At 40.8% G+C, this 13610-nt stretch overlaps 1 protein-coding gene across 2 annotated transcripts in view; it reads right to left on the bottom strand.

The window, feature by feature from the left end:
• pdlim2 (PDZ and LIM domain 2 (mystique)) overlaps positions 1-13543 on the bottom strand; it is a 34985-nt gene extending 21442 nt beyond the window's left edge. For both annotated transcript variants that reach the window (XM_080045200.1, XM_080045201.1), the window contains exons 1-3: positions 13225-13543; positions 6202-6330; positions 4129-4280 (exon numbers count right to left, since the gene is read on the bottom strand). In XM_080045200.1, the coding sequence (XP_079901326.1) occupies positions 4129-4280; positions 6202-6294 (245 nt within the window). In that variant the 5' untranslated portion in view covers positions 6295-6330; positions 13225-13543. The remainder of the gene's footprint in view (positions 1-4128; positions 4281-6201; positions 6331-13224) is intronic.
• Between the last annotated feature and the right edge of the window lie 67 nt (positions 13544-13610).

The following is a 13610-nucleotide window of genomic DNA, read 5'->3' as shown; positions in this document are numbered from 1 at the left end:
GAAGAAAACTGATACCGAAGCCATGAGACATTTCTTCCTGTAGTTGAGATATTTATGTGGCAGGTCTGAAGAACTCATTTCTTCGAATAAGGAACTGCACAGCGGAAAATTACTCAGCTTTGGCTTTAAACTTTTACTTTCTACTATAGAGAATAAAAATACAGCACATTTTGTTTGTTGATCACATCAGTATGTTGTCCATAACTGATGACCTCTGGTAACAGTATCCTTTACAGAAGAAGAATTTGCCTCTGGTGAAAATGCAAACTGTGACTTTATAGAAAAGGATGGGAAACTGGCATAAATCAGCACTTGAATTCCTTTGCTGATGCTAACTTATTACAAATGTTATCTATGAGACCTTGTGTTAACCAGCCTGCAGTGGATTATTCAACATGTGTGCGTGGCAGAAACTAACACCTTTTTTCAATACTTTAAGAAAAATGTTTCAAAAAATTAGTTTTACATTTGAAAAAATAAATCAAAGTTCTCAAATGTTGACTGCTGTCTAAAAACAAGCAGACACTAAGAAAAAACATAACACTTTACCACACCCAGCAGTTTTTGTATACTCACTGGTTTCATTGATACTTTTTTTAAATGTACTTATTTTATGGAATTGTTTCCTTATTCAAAAAAAGGAAGTTAAATGTTCTACCAGAGAGAGACACATTCTAAGGTTAAATTCATATCATCTGCAGGGCCTCAATGGACAATGAAGTCCAATTAAGAAGCTTTGAATAAAATGCTTTAAGGGTCAATGACAATACCGTGATGGCGTGGTTGCTTTGTCATGTAAATTGAACTCCAGCTAGCAGTGTCTGGCATGAAAATGTCGTTAGATGCACAGACAATAAACGGCTACCTCTGCATACAGCAGCAGACGTGGCTAAACACAACAGTCCTCTATTCTGAGGATGGGCTGATGCCAGCTTCATCCAGTGGGCAACACTATGAGTGTGATGACGGCCACATCACTGCGGTTTGGATAAGAATAAACTGCCAACCAGATGTTGAGCAGGAAAAAGGGAGTGCTGTGAACTAAGCAAAGAATAAATTCAATAAGACAGATTTGGGCAATTATTCATTTAAATGTAATTCAAATAGGTTATACACTTGATGAGTGGCATGAAGACAGGAGCCTTTGAGGTACATACAACTAATTGTGTTCAAAACCATAAACAGGTAACAGAGTGGGAATAAAGACATGGCAGAACTACACAGTGCCATTGTCCTGGGCAAGCTTGGAGTGATGGTGTTGTTTCTGGCTTGGTAGGAGACATGAGGTCAGCAGGGAAAAATTCACTCACATGGACGAAGGACATCCAAGGAGGAAATGCGTGAAAGCCCACGTGCAAGAGTGTGCGAGTGTGAGTGTGCGCGCACGTTTGTGAGTGTTTCTGCTACAAAGAAAGAATGCCTAAGAAAAAGAGTTGGCGGTTTGGGCCAGTCAGTGACAATAAATAAGTATTTAGTCAGGTCCAGCCAACAGCAGTCCTGGCTCAAAAGGAGACCTTTTTAGCTGCCAACTCCCCGTCATGCAACAAGCTCTTGGCAAATCTCAAACCAGGGTTTATTTTGAAGGACTGGGGAAGGGAACAGTGTGGCTCTCATACATGCTGGCATTTCCCCTGATTACAATCACTTGTTATGTTTGTACTGTAGGCTTACTTGCATGATGGTTCAAAACAGTGCATTTGGGGTGATTGTCTTCTTGGCACAAACTAGGGTTGCAAAATTTCGGGAATTTTCAAAGTTGGAAACTTTCCATGGGAATTAACGGGAATTTATGGGAATAAACGGGAATTTACTAAATTTAAAGCCAACCAAATGCACTAAATCCTTCTAACTATGTTATTTCAGTCCTGGTAAACGTTGTAGACTGAAAAAAAACAGTTTTTTCCACTATGTTTTATAATATTTATGAACATTTAACTTCAAATCAGATTTTCTTTTAACCCTTTAGGCGCCGGGTTTAATTTGAAAAAATACTAGATTTTGACACCGAAATTTCAGAAGGCTCTGGATTGAAAGTGGTTTGAGATAGAAACAAAGTGTAAATGAGACAAATATTGAGAATGACCTAAAGTTTATCTAGGGAGTAAATGTTCCCATCTAATTTGCATATTATGACGTCATATGGCGGCAGCCATGTTGGATTATGTTATTTCCATGAAATACCTGATATTTTGAAAGAGAGTTGAACTTATTTCATCAGATTCAACCCCTACATCCATTTGTAATGATGTCCACTTTGTTGTAAGCCAACAGTTGTAAACTAGAACTAGAACTACACCAAAAAACTCATGTAAACAGGCGCTTTTTATGATTTTTTTTTCCCACCACCAATTTTATTTACTTTTGTCTTCTATTCTTCATTATTATTCTGATTATTATTATCATTATAATATGACAATCTGAATATATATTTATATAATGCTGCGTCGCATGGCTGCACCACTGCTGCGCATGGATGCACCGTGACCGGGGCCGTAGAAAGAGTGAACACTAACTCCCTACTCGTCAACTTTTTGCTTGCCATATTCCCTCAATAACTCCTAAATCCAGCTTCAGCATAAATAGCTTCGTGGCACACTATCTCCGCTCCCAACAACAGCGCGATTCATTTGCAGCCTGGACGCGGAGGTGTGTCACCTCTCTGCTCTGACGGCCGGCTCGGACTGCTCCGAGGGGCATGGGCTGCTCCGAGACTGACCGCCTCTTAGTGCTTTGAGACGGGGAGAAGCTCGCAGCAGCACCCGCTGGCGCTGCTCGTTGAGCACAGTAACTGCAGAGTTAGATTTAGATTTATTTATTTGCACACACTCAACAAATACATTAACACATGTAAAAATTAAAAGAGTATGTGCTGGAGAGGTCAGAAACCTGAATGGGCTTATCGAGTGACCTCTCCAGGTTACATATAAACAAAAAAAATATATATGAGTGATACGTGCTTTCACGTCAGAGTCTCCTAACACCACAAAAGTCTTCAATAACACCAGAAAAAAAATCGCTAGGAGGAAATTACAAAAAAAAGTAAAGTTTGGATGGGATTTTATTTTATTTTTTTGGGGATGGGATTTCCGGATTTCCTTGAATATTTTGCATTGAAGCATGACGTTTTTCGGAGCTGAGGTCTAGGTATGGGATGTCTGCCAACTAGTGGAGGGGAGTTTGAACGAAATATAACACTCTAATTAGAGAAAACAGCTGTTTGATTCAGTACAGCGTCATGTCGCAATTTTGCGACTTTGGCGCCTAAAGGGTTAAAGCTTATTGAGACACCCAACTTGATATCATATATTGCTTTTTACTAGACCAGGTTTACAGAGGCTTAAACAGTGATTTTAAATATAGCTGGGGAAAATATATTTTAGCATAATCTTGACAAACTACCAGATTTCATGCAAGTACACTTTGCAAGTTGCACATAGAGACAGTGCATGAAATAGGCCACGCCCATCGTGGGGGAAAACATTGAACAGCGCTCCATCCACTTTGTATTGAAGGAGACCTGTCTTCTGCAAACAAACTTAATTCAAATGTAATCAAACTTCAATTTAGGAAAAAACGTTACTTTCTTGAAAGCCACGACTCTTGTTTGTCTATATGAGCTGTTTTTGTGAAAAATAATTGAGTAGTTTTCAATATTGAGGTGTTTTTGTCCGATCGGACCGGGTCGGACCCATCGTGGGGGAAACCGTTGAAAACCGTTCCATTCACTTTGTATTGAAGGAGACCTGTTTTCTGCAAACAAACTTAATTAAAACGTAATCGAACATCCATTTAACAAAAAAACTTTACTTTCTTTAAAGCCACAACTCTTGTCTGTCCATACGAGCTGTTTTTGTGAAAAATTATTGAGTAATTTTCAATATTGAGGTGTTTTTTCCCGTCCGTGAGGGTTAGCCTATGGTTAGCCTACAGCAGAAGGCTAACATTAGCCTAGCATTCAGCATACATTAGTTAAGAGTTTTGTCCCGATATTTAGAAGGGGAAGGGAAACTATGCTGCAGAAAGTCGCGAGGCATTGTGTTGTACTGTATATGCAAAACATAAAACTACTAAAACAAAGTCAAGGTAGCAGGAATATTGTGCCCATTGTACATCTATGTGCCAGCGTACCTCTCCACGGACAGCAGCAGCTGGGTCTTGGAGTTCTTGATCTTGTTCTGGGCCTCCACGTTCAGCATGTCGCCCGTGTTTTCCCCATTGATCTCCAAGATGATGTCACCAGGTTGCAGGGCTGCCTGCTCTGCCTTGCTGCCCCCGTTGACCTGTTGAACAGAGGAATGAGCTCCAGTTAGTTCCTACTGGCCCCAGGTTGTAACACTTTGGATGTTATCCATCTGTCAAGCATAGACAACTCAGTATCTTATTACTGTGAGGACAATTTGTCAGTGACTGACATTCAGCCTCAACAAACAAGTAAATGAGAAAAAAGGTGTTGATGAGTGGCTTCACACTGACTTATGCCACACTCTTAATACCGTCGCTATCCACAACTCATAGCACAGAGTAAATACCAACAGACGCCATAAGGCTTCACACACATGGAGTGAGGTAGTGCTGCATGCTCAACAGTGGACAGATTCATGACACCATTGGAGAGAAGTCATTAGTGTGACACTACCTGATGGTTTGACTGAGCCTGACCTTTGCAACCAAGCTCACCACATGTCAAAGCCAATGCAATACCACTACATCAGAGGGAATTCCACACTAATAGGCCACAATCACATTTGGTTCCTGTGTCCCAGGCATTCAAACCAAAGCACAAAGGCTTACTAAAAGGAAAAGGAAGTATATTGAGGTTGATGCTGGAACTGCTTAAACTTTTTTTGCCACACAATTAAAAACACAGAAAGGCAATAAAACAAAGAATGCAAAACAAAATAAATAAAGAGCCGATTAGAGGGCATGAAAGTCTAAAGGAGAAATGGATGCAAATAGAATGCCAGGCTGTTTGTCAGTGTAGTCAAGCAAGAAGTCAGAGGTGCCATGTCTGTAGGCCCACTAGAGAGGCAATTAAGTGTTACTGTGGTGACCCAGTGCGTGCCTTTTTCCGATCAGAACACGCCTGGTTTCACATAAACTAAGAGCAGTTGGGGGTTTCTTATGCAGGGTCTGTGCCCAAGTGAATCAGAGGCAAGCCATCTTTCAGGGCAATAAAAGAGGGCATCCATGTCGTCCCTGTGCCAAGCGCCAACAACTTGAGATGGTCCAACGCTATGGGGCTGCATAACTCTGTGTGTGTGTGTGTGTGTGTGTGTGTGTGTGTGTGTGTGTGTGTGTGTGTGTGTGTGTGTGTGTGTGTGTGTGTGTGTGTGTGTGTGTGTGTGTGTGTGTGTGTGTGTGTGTGTCTCAGCGGGAATCCCTTTCACTTCAGAGAACCCGTTTGAAATTTGAGACAAGCAAACATGCTGCTATTGTTTATTGGTTAGCAGAAACACAATCAGACAAGCCCATTATTCATGAGAAGAGCTGTTTTTTTTCTAGCATAAATTGTCAAGAGGGGGCAAACAGAAATGCTTTTGAAGTCAAAGTCTGTGTGAAGCACTGGTACCCTGCCATGGTTTTGCCATAACTTATCCTTTATGGTCTAAGGAGCTACTGGGAAAGTCTAACTGGAAAAATCCAGACTGAGGTGGTGATGTGGGACCAGGATGTGCAGTGGGCAAAACTGGGTGTCTCAGGCATGCAGACGTCTGAGCAAGGTTTCCTGGTGTTGTTTACTGTGTGCTTACAGTGACATAGTTTCCACTTCTTCAATTCCTTCTTCCCTTCCCTTTTAACACGGACAGGGAAATCACGGCTGGGGAAAACATGCACGGGTTAAAGTACAAGTCAACTGATGCACGTGGTAATGCAGGGACATTAGCACAGACCAACACAAAACCAGACTCACACACGCTGGGATCAGGAACCCTTCACCTCCCACCTCTGCTTCCACTGTAACTGTAATCAGTGGTTTCCTTCTAATGTAATCTACTTCCATTCTATTCTAACGGGTTCAGTCGTCAAGGAAATAGGTACGAAGCAGCCGGCGGACAAAAACAAAGACAAGAAAAGAGGCGTAGTGAGGAGGAAGTTGACATTGCATGACATACCATTACAGGCTGGGCTTTTACAAAAACAGAGGATATGGTTTGATAAGGTGTGACAAGGTTCAGCAACAGGGCGGTTGTTGATGAGTACCTTTGATACAATTAAGGCCTTCTTGAAGTCCCTTCCTCCAGATATTCTGAAGCCCCATGGTGAAGGACCGATAAGGTTCACTGTCAGCGCCATTTAGTGATCAGGTCAGCACACACTCCTGTCAAAACACTGAAAAAAAAGAAAGACACTGAACATGAGATTGTGTGTGGGTTACATTCATGAACATGTACATGAATGTTTTCACAGTCACACGGTTCTGCTGGATGGACTTCATAATATATCATATATAACAGGTGAAGACAGTGAACATTTGCATAGGCCGACTTTCATCTCCAGCAACACACTTCCCTTCCCCCTTGCCCATTGAAACGGACTGTGTAACCACATCAAATAGGAATAAGGAGAAACTGAAACCAAGAGACACATGACTTGCATTGCTTAAGTGGCTGCTATGCCCAAGGGTTTCATTAAATCCAAATGCTCTTTTGAGACAACGAAAAAAAAACAAGAAAAACTTTGTCCAAGGAGCTAAACGCTTCGTCATATTTCACTGTGTCAAAACGTATACAGTGGTGTAGTATGATATATGACATGAAGCATGGTAGCCCTTTTAAGACATGTTTATGAAAATGGCTTATAAACATGACAATGGCTGTGAAAATAAACTTGCCTAACAGTTGTTTTGTAAAGCTGTTGTTCATTGGTGGTCATTTCATATTTGTATGATTTGCACGAAAATTGACTGAATTTGCTTTCCACAAGGTCTGTTGTGAATTTGTGAGGCTAAAACGGTAAATCTAGTGTTTAAAATCAGTTATTTGGAGATACCAATTTACAGTGAGACCATGTGAACCATTGATGGTTCTAACTCCTTTCAATCAATTTTTTTACTGAAATGGCTTTCAGGCAATATCAAGAAAAAAATAATCTTATTGTAAAATCGTTCATTGGCCTATATGTTTCACATATGAGACAAACACTATTCAGCTTCATGTGGCTTGACTTTAACTACTATATGATAAAAATACCTGCATGTTTTGGGATTATATTTGGAGAGTCCTACCAACAAATCCCTCAGTGTGAAATTATCTTCCAACTTATCAGTGTGTGAACCACACTGCATGTGGAGACACCGAGCTATGTGTTTTACAGTGATGATGGGATGAGTACTGACAGGTTCACGCCGTGTGTGACCTAATCTCACCTCACTGAGAAAATAAGCCTTTATTTTAGCTGTAGACATTAGTGTAACAAGTAATACATTAGGTGCACAATAAGCTACACTGACATATACGCTATTTAAGTATAGACTGCTTCTCTATAAGTAAGTTGCTTATCACCAATCGCTGCTATAATTTCTTCCTTTTCATGCACACACAAGCTTGGGGAAAAGCAAAGTCATACGGAAGCATAAAAACCTTTAGCAGATCAGATCTATTTAGTTGTAAGGTAATTTATTACACCTGTTATCACACCTTTGATAATGACTGTAACTGTATCAGTTAATCAAGCTGAAACCTGAACTCAATACAAAGTACCTACTGTACGTGAGCGTTCAGGTTGGTTCAATGTACACAGAAATACATTCTGTTTCCAATTATAATGCGACTCAATGTCTATACAATAAAGTAATAAAAGCCTCTCGGTGAATACAAAATACAATTATAGTTCCTTAAGTGATAATAGCACGCAAGAAATACTTGATATATATATTTGATATATGTGAAGTGGATCTAGGACATCAGCCATGCTACTCCCCAAATCCCTCCCAAAACTGCCCCATTTCAATTGGCCACACATTCCACAAGTGTTTGAGACGTGCAGCGTAGAACCAGTTAGTTAACAACAGTCTGGGCCAATTAGCAGGGTTACTGAGCTCACCATCATTAAGGGTCTCTTAATTGCTGTGTCCTCCAGATATAAGTGCAGTAGTGATAATGACAGGGAGCCTCCGCCCCGAAGTTTCCCAGACTTTGGGGATGTAAATTAGTTCCATGAGCATCTGCAGCTTCTCCTATAGAGCGGCCATTATCAACCAAGCACCCTGCTAATTCTCTGCATAAACGTACACTGCTAGCATCATAAAACCACTAGTGGTTGATAATGTCAAGTGAAAGTATGTGGCGGAGCTGACAAACACCAGAGAAGGAAAACAACACATAGCGGTGGTGAGGATAAGTTGCACACTTACAGGCTGTGTTTAATCGGGCACTGATGAGGTTTTAAGACTGTACTTCACTGTGCCGCTGCTCACGTAAAACAAAGTGCTGAACACAGTTTGATGAAACCTCAGTATCACACAAAAGTACTGTTGGGAAGCCGCCAAAACACATAGGTGAATCATGTTCTCGTGACATCTCGTTGCTTTTGCTGCCACGCCAAATTTGGCATTACCATTCATCACACCCAACACAATGAGAAGAATTCTAGTCATGAAGTCATCTCAATGGCTCGCAGTTTAGCATCAGCCACCCAGGTTGTGAGCATCGGGTGAATACAAACTGGCACTGTAGGTGTAGTGAAATACTCTCACTTCCAATGAATACAATAGACAGGCACATGACCTCCATTCCTACAGTACATACCAAAAACAATGTATGGCAAGTTTTCAAGTTTGACAGGCTACAAGAAACATCATCTGAATTTATTCTTTGGCTCATACACAACTAGCTTAAAACTAAGGCAGTCCAATACAACAGTACTACAAACTACATCCTATAGTCAGTTTCAGTTTGAAATAAGAATTGTTTATAAAGGGGTGTTGATAAAACTTTATAGTAGGCTGTGCTGATGAAGTGTATTACAAGAAGGGTTTCTATTATTTTTTACTATAGACAATTAATCAATTAGTCAGAAATGTCAAAATGTCCCCAACTTCAGCAACTAAATTGTGATGATTTATGGTTTATCTACGTGTTATGTGACAGTAAACCGAATCTGTAGAGTTGGAGTGTTGTACAGACAAAACCAGCAAATGTCAACATGAGCTTCATCGACCAAATGATAAAGAGAATATTAAGCAGGTCAACTAATAATACAATGTATAATTAGTTACATCCCTAAGAGTGTGTCTACCCAATTTTATTAGTGAAGAAATGTAAACAGCTCTCTATCTTTGTATTTATATTACATTGTCTTTCCAGGTTTAAACAAAACATGTATGTGAGGTGAACAGTGGGTCACAGCAGTGAACCAGAGCAGAGGAAGATCCTGACTTGAAGGGATGCTAAACCTACAAATATTTTATTATTATTTTATCACAATGTTTCAATCAAGAGCTTTTAGAAGACATTGAATCTTAGCTAATCTTAGCATACTTTGGGGTTGCAGGATTGATGAGATGTTCCAAAGGTAAACAGGACATATTTCTCTCTCTGAGGGAAGTTCAAGCTTGTCATGTACTTACAATCTATGTTAAAGGCCTTTTGACACTTGTCACATCTGTGAAAGATTGTCCCTACAGGCAAACGAAATAGCAGCGTTATGAAGGGGAAAAACAGGCAACATGTTAGGATTCAAGACTCACTGCTTCAACATGCAGACAGCCTAAAGGCTTTTATTAAGAATAGGTTTTCAATAACATATTTTGTTTTCTTGTTGAAGAGTTATGGGCTGAATCAAAGGACATCATTATTAAAAAGGACAGAATTCAATTAATTGAAGAGAAGATCAAATAAGGTTGACATGATTGATACTTGTGATACCAATTTTGACATTTTGAATAAGGACTTGACCTTATGTCAGTTATTCTTAGTTCAGGATACTTAATGTATAGATGACTTCTACAGTCATAATAAATACTGCATTAGCTGTAAACTATTGTACCAGTTTTGCAGGTGTTTTCATTTGTCTATATGCACTACAACATCAGTATATTGCCATGGGGGTCAGGGGCGCTCACATGTCATTTAGGCTGAAGCTCATAAACACAAAATAACACCTAACTGATGTGAAATCTACAATTTAGCTGGTTTACTGTAACATGCAGTTAGGGGTAATTCAGGCTAAATTATTGAAACTTGTCAACACAAGTCTGAAACTGTAATTTTCTAAAGTGGGCCAAGAATTATAATGACCCAGTCTTGATGAGTCATCAACTTTCATTGGCACGTCGCCACAACAACAAAGATAAAGCAGTCAGTAATTGTGTCGACGGTTATAGTGTATATGTTAAAAACTGAAAAAAATGCATTAAATGGGAAGAATGCATGGCCTATTAAACATGCAGGTGAATGGCCAAACAATAAATATGTGCATGACAGGAAACCCCTCACATTATTATGTTTAACAAAGCTAATCCTACTAATTAAAACTCATTTATTGAAAGAATGAAGTGTATCAATCTGTAGTGGAAATCAAATATTCATGAAAACTGAACAGAATTAGATTAACTAAATGGATAGCTTACTAAACCTCCTGTATAAGAAAATGTCTGGCAGTCCAACCTGACCAACTACATCAACTCTTGACCTCTTTCATGAATAACTCAAATATTTAACACAGAGCGTTTTTCTTCTCCTTGAACCTGGGGCCAAAATCCACTGGACTGAACTGAACAAGCATTGGCTCTCAAACAAGCTCATGCTCAAAGAATGGCTGATGAACATAGCAGACACAATGCAGCCTGGCTGAGCTTTGATGCAGATGAACCACTGTGGCTTCAGGGGAATATTCCAGGCATGAATCACTCTTGTCAGGCTATCGTTGCCTGGTGGCCATACACCGGTTTGAACTTTCCACCATCCTCATGTGCTGTTGACTCAACCCAGTACGTCATGCAATATTCCTGACAGGTCGGTACCTACCTGGACACGCACACCCACTGAATAAAAAGGAGAAGAATGCAATAGTGAGCCTCTCCCTGGACTGTGCAGAATGAAATAACATTCTGGGCATTCTCCAAATCACACCCATTTGGGCAGATATAGCTGCAGTCGCTAGGGAGCTGAGAAAATATCAAACAACAACAAAAGATGTCAAACAGGGTGGTTGTGTTGCTCATGAGTTTCTGTATTGTTGTATATTGCCAATTGCTCATGTGTCATCAAAATGATTATAGACCGAGTCAAACCTGTGGGTTACTCCCTTTTCAATGAGAAACCTTTTAGAGGGTGCAGGCTCCTGTAGGGGTTTCCTGCTGCTACATCATTCTCAATTTTTTTTTTTTTTTTTAACATAACTCTCTACTGCAGTACACAAATACAAGTTGTGAGATAACTCATCATCCATGTATGACTTTGTTGCTACAGTGGACTGAACTGTGCCCACTGTGAAGTAACCAGACAAGGACAGTATGGTACTGGCTCCAAGTATCTCCCTTAGCATCATCCTCATGTGGGGATCATGTTACTGCTCTTTCACACTGAACAGATTCTACACTCTGCTGCTCAGCAATCACGCCAGTTCACCACATCCTCTGCATGCACCATTAGGCCCTGGCTCCCCACAAAGAGACACAGCAACCGCCGCTCCGTTTGCTACATGTACGCTCTTGAAGCTGCAACGGTGCACCTCAGTCCCCCCGAGAAGCATGTATGGTTTGATGCTTGGGGAGGAACAACTCTTTGGTGAAGTTGAAGACATCCGCTTCCTCCTCTACAAACGTTGCTGTAATTTGAAAGAAAGAAAGGGGCAGAACCATGGCCTCTGCCTTAGCTAAATCTGAAACCACACTTCTGAGACAGCCAGACAGGAGCCAAAAAAAACTAAAACACTACCATCATTCAAACTTAACAGACAATACTGACTTCCTTCACAACCGTGGGTGCACATATTCACAACATAGGATGGCTGTCTGTTATAGGCCCTCCATGGGCTAAATAAAAAACACAGTATAGTATTTAGTAAAACTGGCAGACTCAAATGTTCAGTCCAAACCTCAAGGCAATTGTAAAAACAAACAGTAAAAAACTCTTCCTTGAGTCAGAAGGTAATGAGTTGGCCTTTTCTCCGCTTCCTGCCGCTGCTTTGCTCCATCCAAAATTACAGTGGTCTGTTTTTGGTTCCTCGATGGCTTTAGCCCTATTCCATCCAGAGTAAAAACAGAGTGTTCCCTTTCTCTCTCAAAAAAAGAGGGCAAAACCATCAGGAAGCAACAACATAAATTGAGCACACACATGAAAGGCACGGTCACAATGGGGAAGGTACACACACAGCAGGCGGTGGGGGTTTGGGTGGAATATGAGGTTTCATTGGGACTGTTCTGGATCATACATGAACTGAAGTGTCAGTACAATAACTGAAACACATGTATTGTTTACTTGGTGAGTTCACAAGCCACATCTATTTATTTCTGAACATTTGCCTAGGTGTTCTGGAGGAACAGCAGCCATGTCTAGACACTTTAAAAAAAGGGAAAATAAGGTGTGCTGGACAGCTGGCTTGAACTTGAACGAAAGTGGACCTGCCACTCTTTAAGTGGGGAGGCGAGAAAGGAGATAACAACTACCCCACCAATTGAACTAATGTGACATAAATACTGGTTTGGTGCGTCTCGAGGTTGCACCTGGTCCAGCCTCTCCATAAATCACTGACTGCAAGAATCACCTTCACTGCTCTCCTGAACACAGATGCATTGACAGGGGTGGAAGGTCTACAGGAGGTGCTCGAAACCCCGGCACACTGTGTGGGCTGAAGTATTTCTAGTCAGTTAGACAGACTTTCACTAACGCAGTTATCATGCATCATTGGCCGAAACAGTTCAGGTGTGGTAGGCTATATAGCCTACTGAACACTTTTAACCGCACATACTTGGCATCAATCCTAATTATGCGCGGTGGCTTCTTTTAGGTCACTGTAGGTTCCCACACCCATAATTGTTTTATATAACAGATAGTTTGAGTTGCTCAACACACCTTAAGCCTTATAAATAACACTACCTGCCATAAAAATAACAACATCATAACACATAAGCTACGTTTCAAACAGAAAGATGTAATAAAAATAAATTAGCCTACAAAACGGTGTAAAGAGGATTATTCTTTAACTCAGCAGCAACCAATAAAGAATGAACTAAGATGCTTTGAGGAGGTCTGTACGGATATAAAAATGTAGCCTACTTACCAAGGTGAGTGCAGTGTGATTTAAGGTGCCTCCACCTGCGCGCTCCTCGGAAAAAAAAAATACCTCAAACACACGCGAAAGCAGGTCCCAGTTCACCTCGGACTGAGACAACAACCGCCCCCGAAATGCGAACTAATTGAGGCAGAAAGCAGTTTTATAAGTTCCCTCCGTCCACGTAAGAGCTGAAGTGGTGATGAAGCGCTGGTAGTTCCTTGTCTGTCTGTCTTCAGTAGTTTCATATGTGAAGGTGGCACGCATGAACACCATAGATAGTAGGCTATATGAAATGAACACCACCTGTGGCTGCGCGCGCAGTGGTATCACTAGAACGAGCTCGCGGACCGTGCCATGTGCTATTACCAAAATAAAAGCTTTTGACAGAGGCA

The sequence above is a fragment of the Ammodytes marinus genome (assembly GCF_949987685.1).
Source record: "Ammodytes marinus genome assembly, chromosome: 2".
Classification (NCBI taxonomy): Eukaryota; Metazoa; Chordata; class Actinopteri; order Uranoscopiformes; family Ammodytidae; genus Ammodytes; species Ammodytes marinus.
This window is presented reverse-complemented; position numbering and strand designations above follow the sequence as displayed.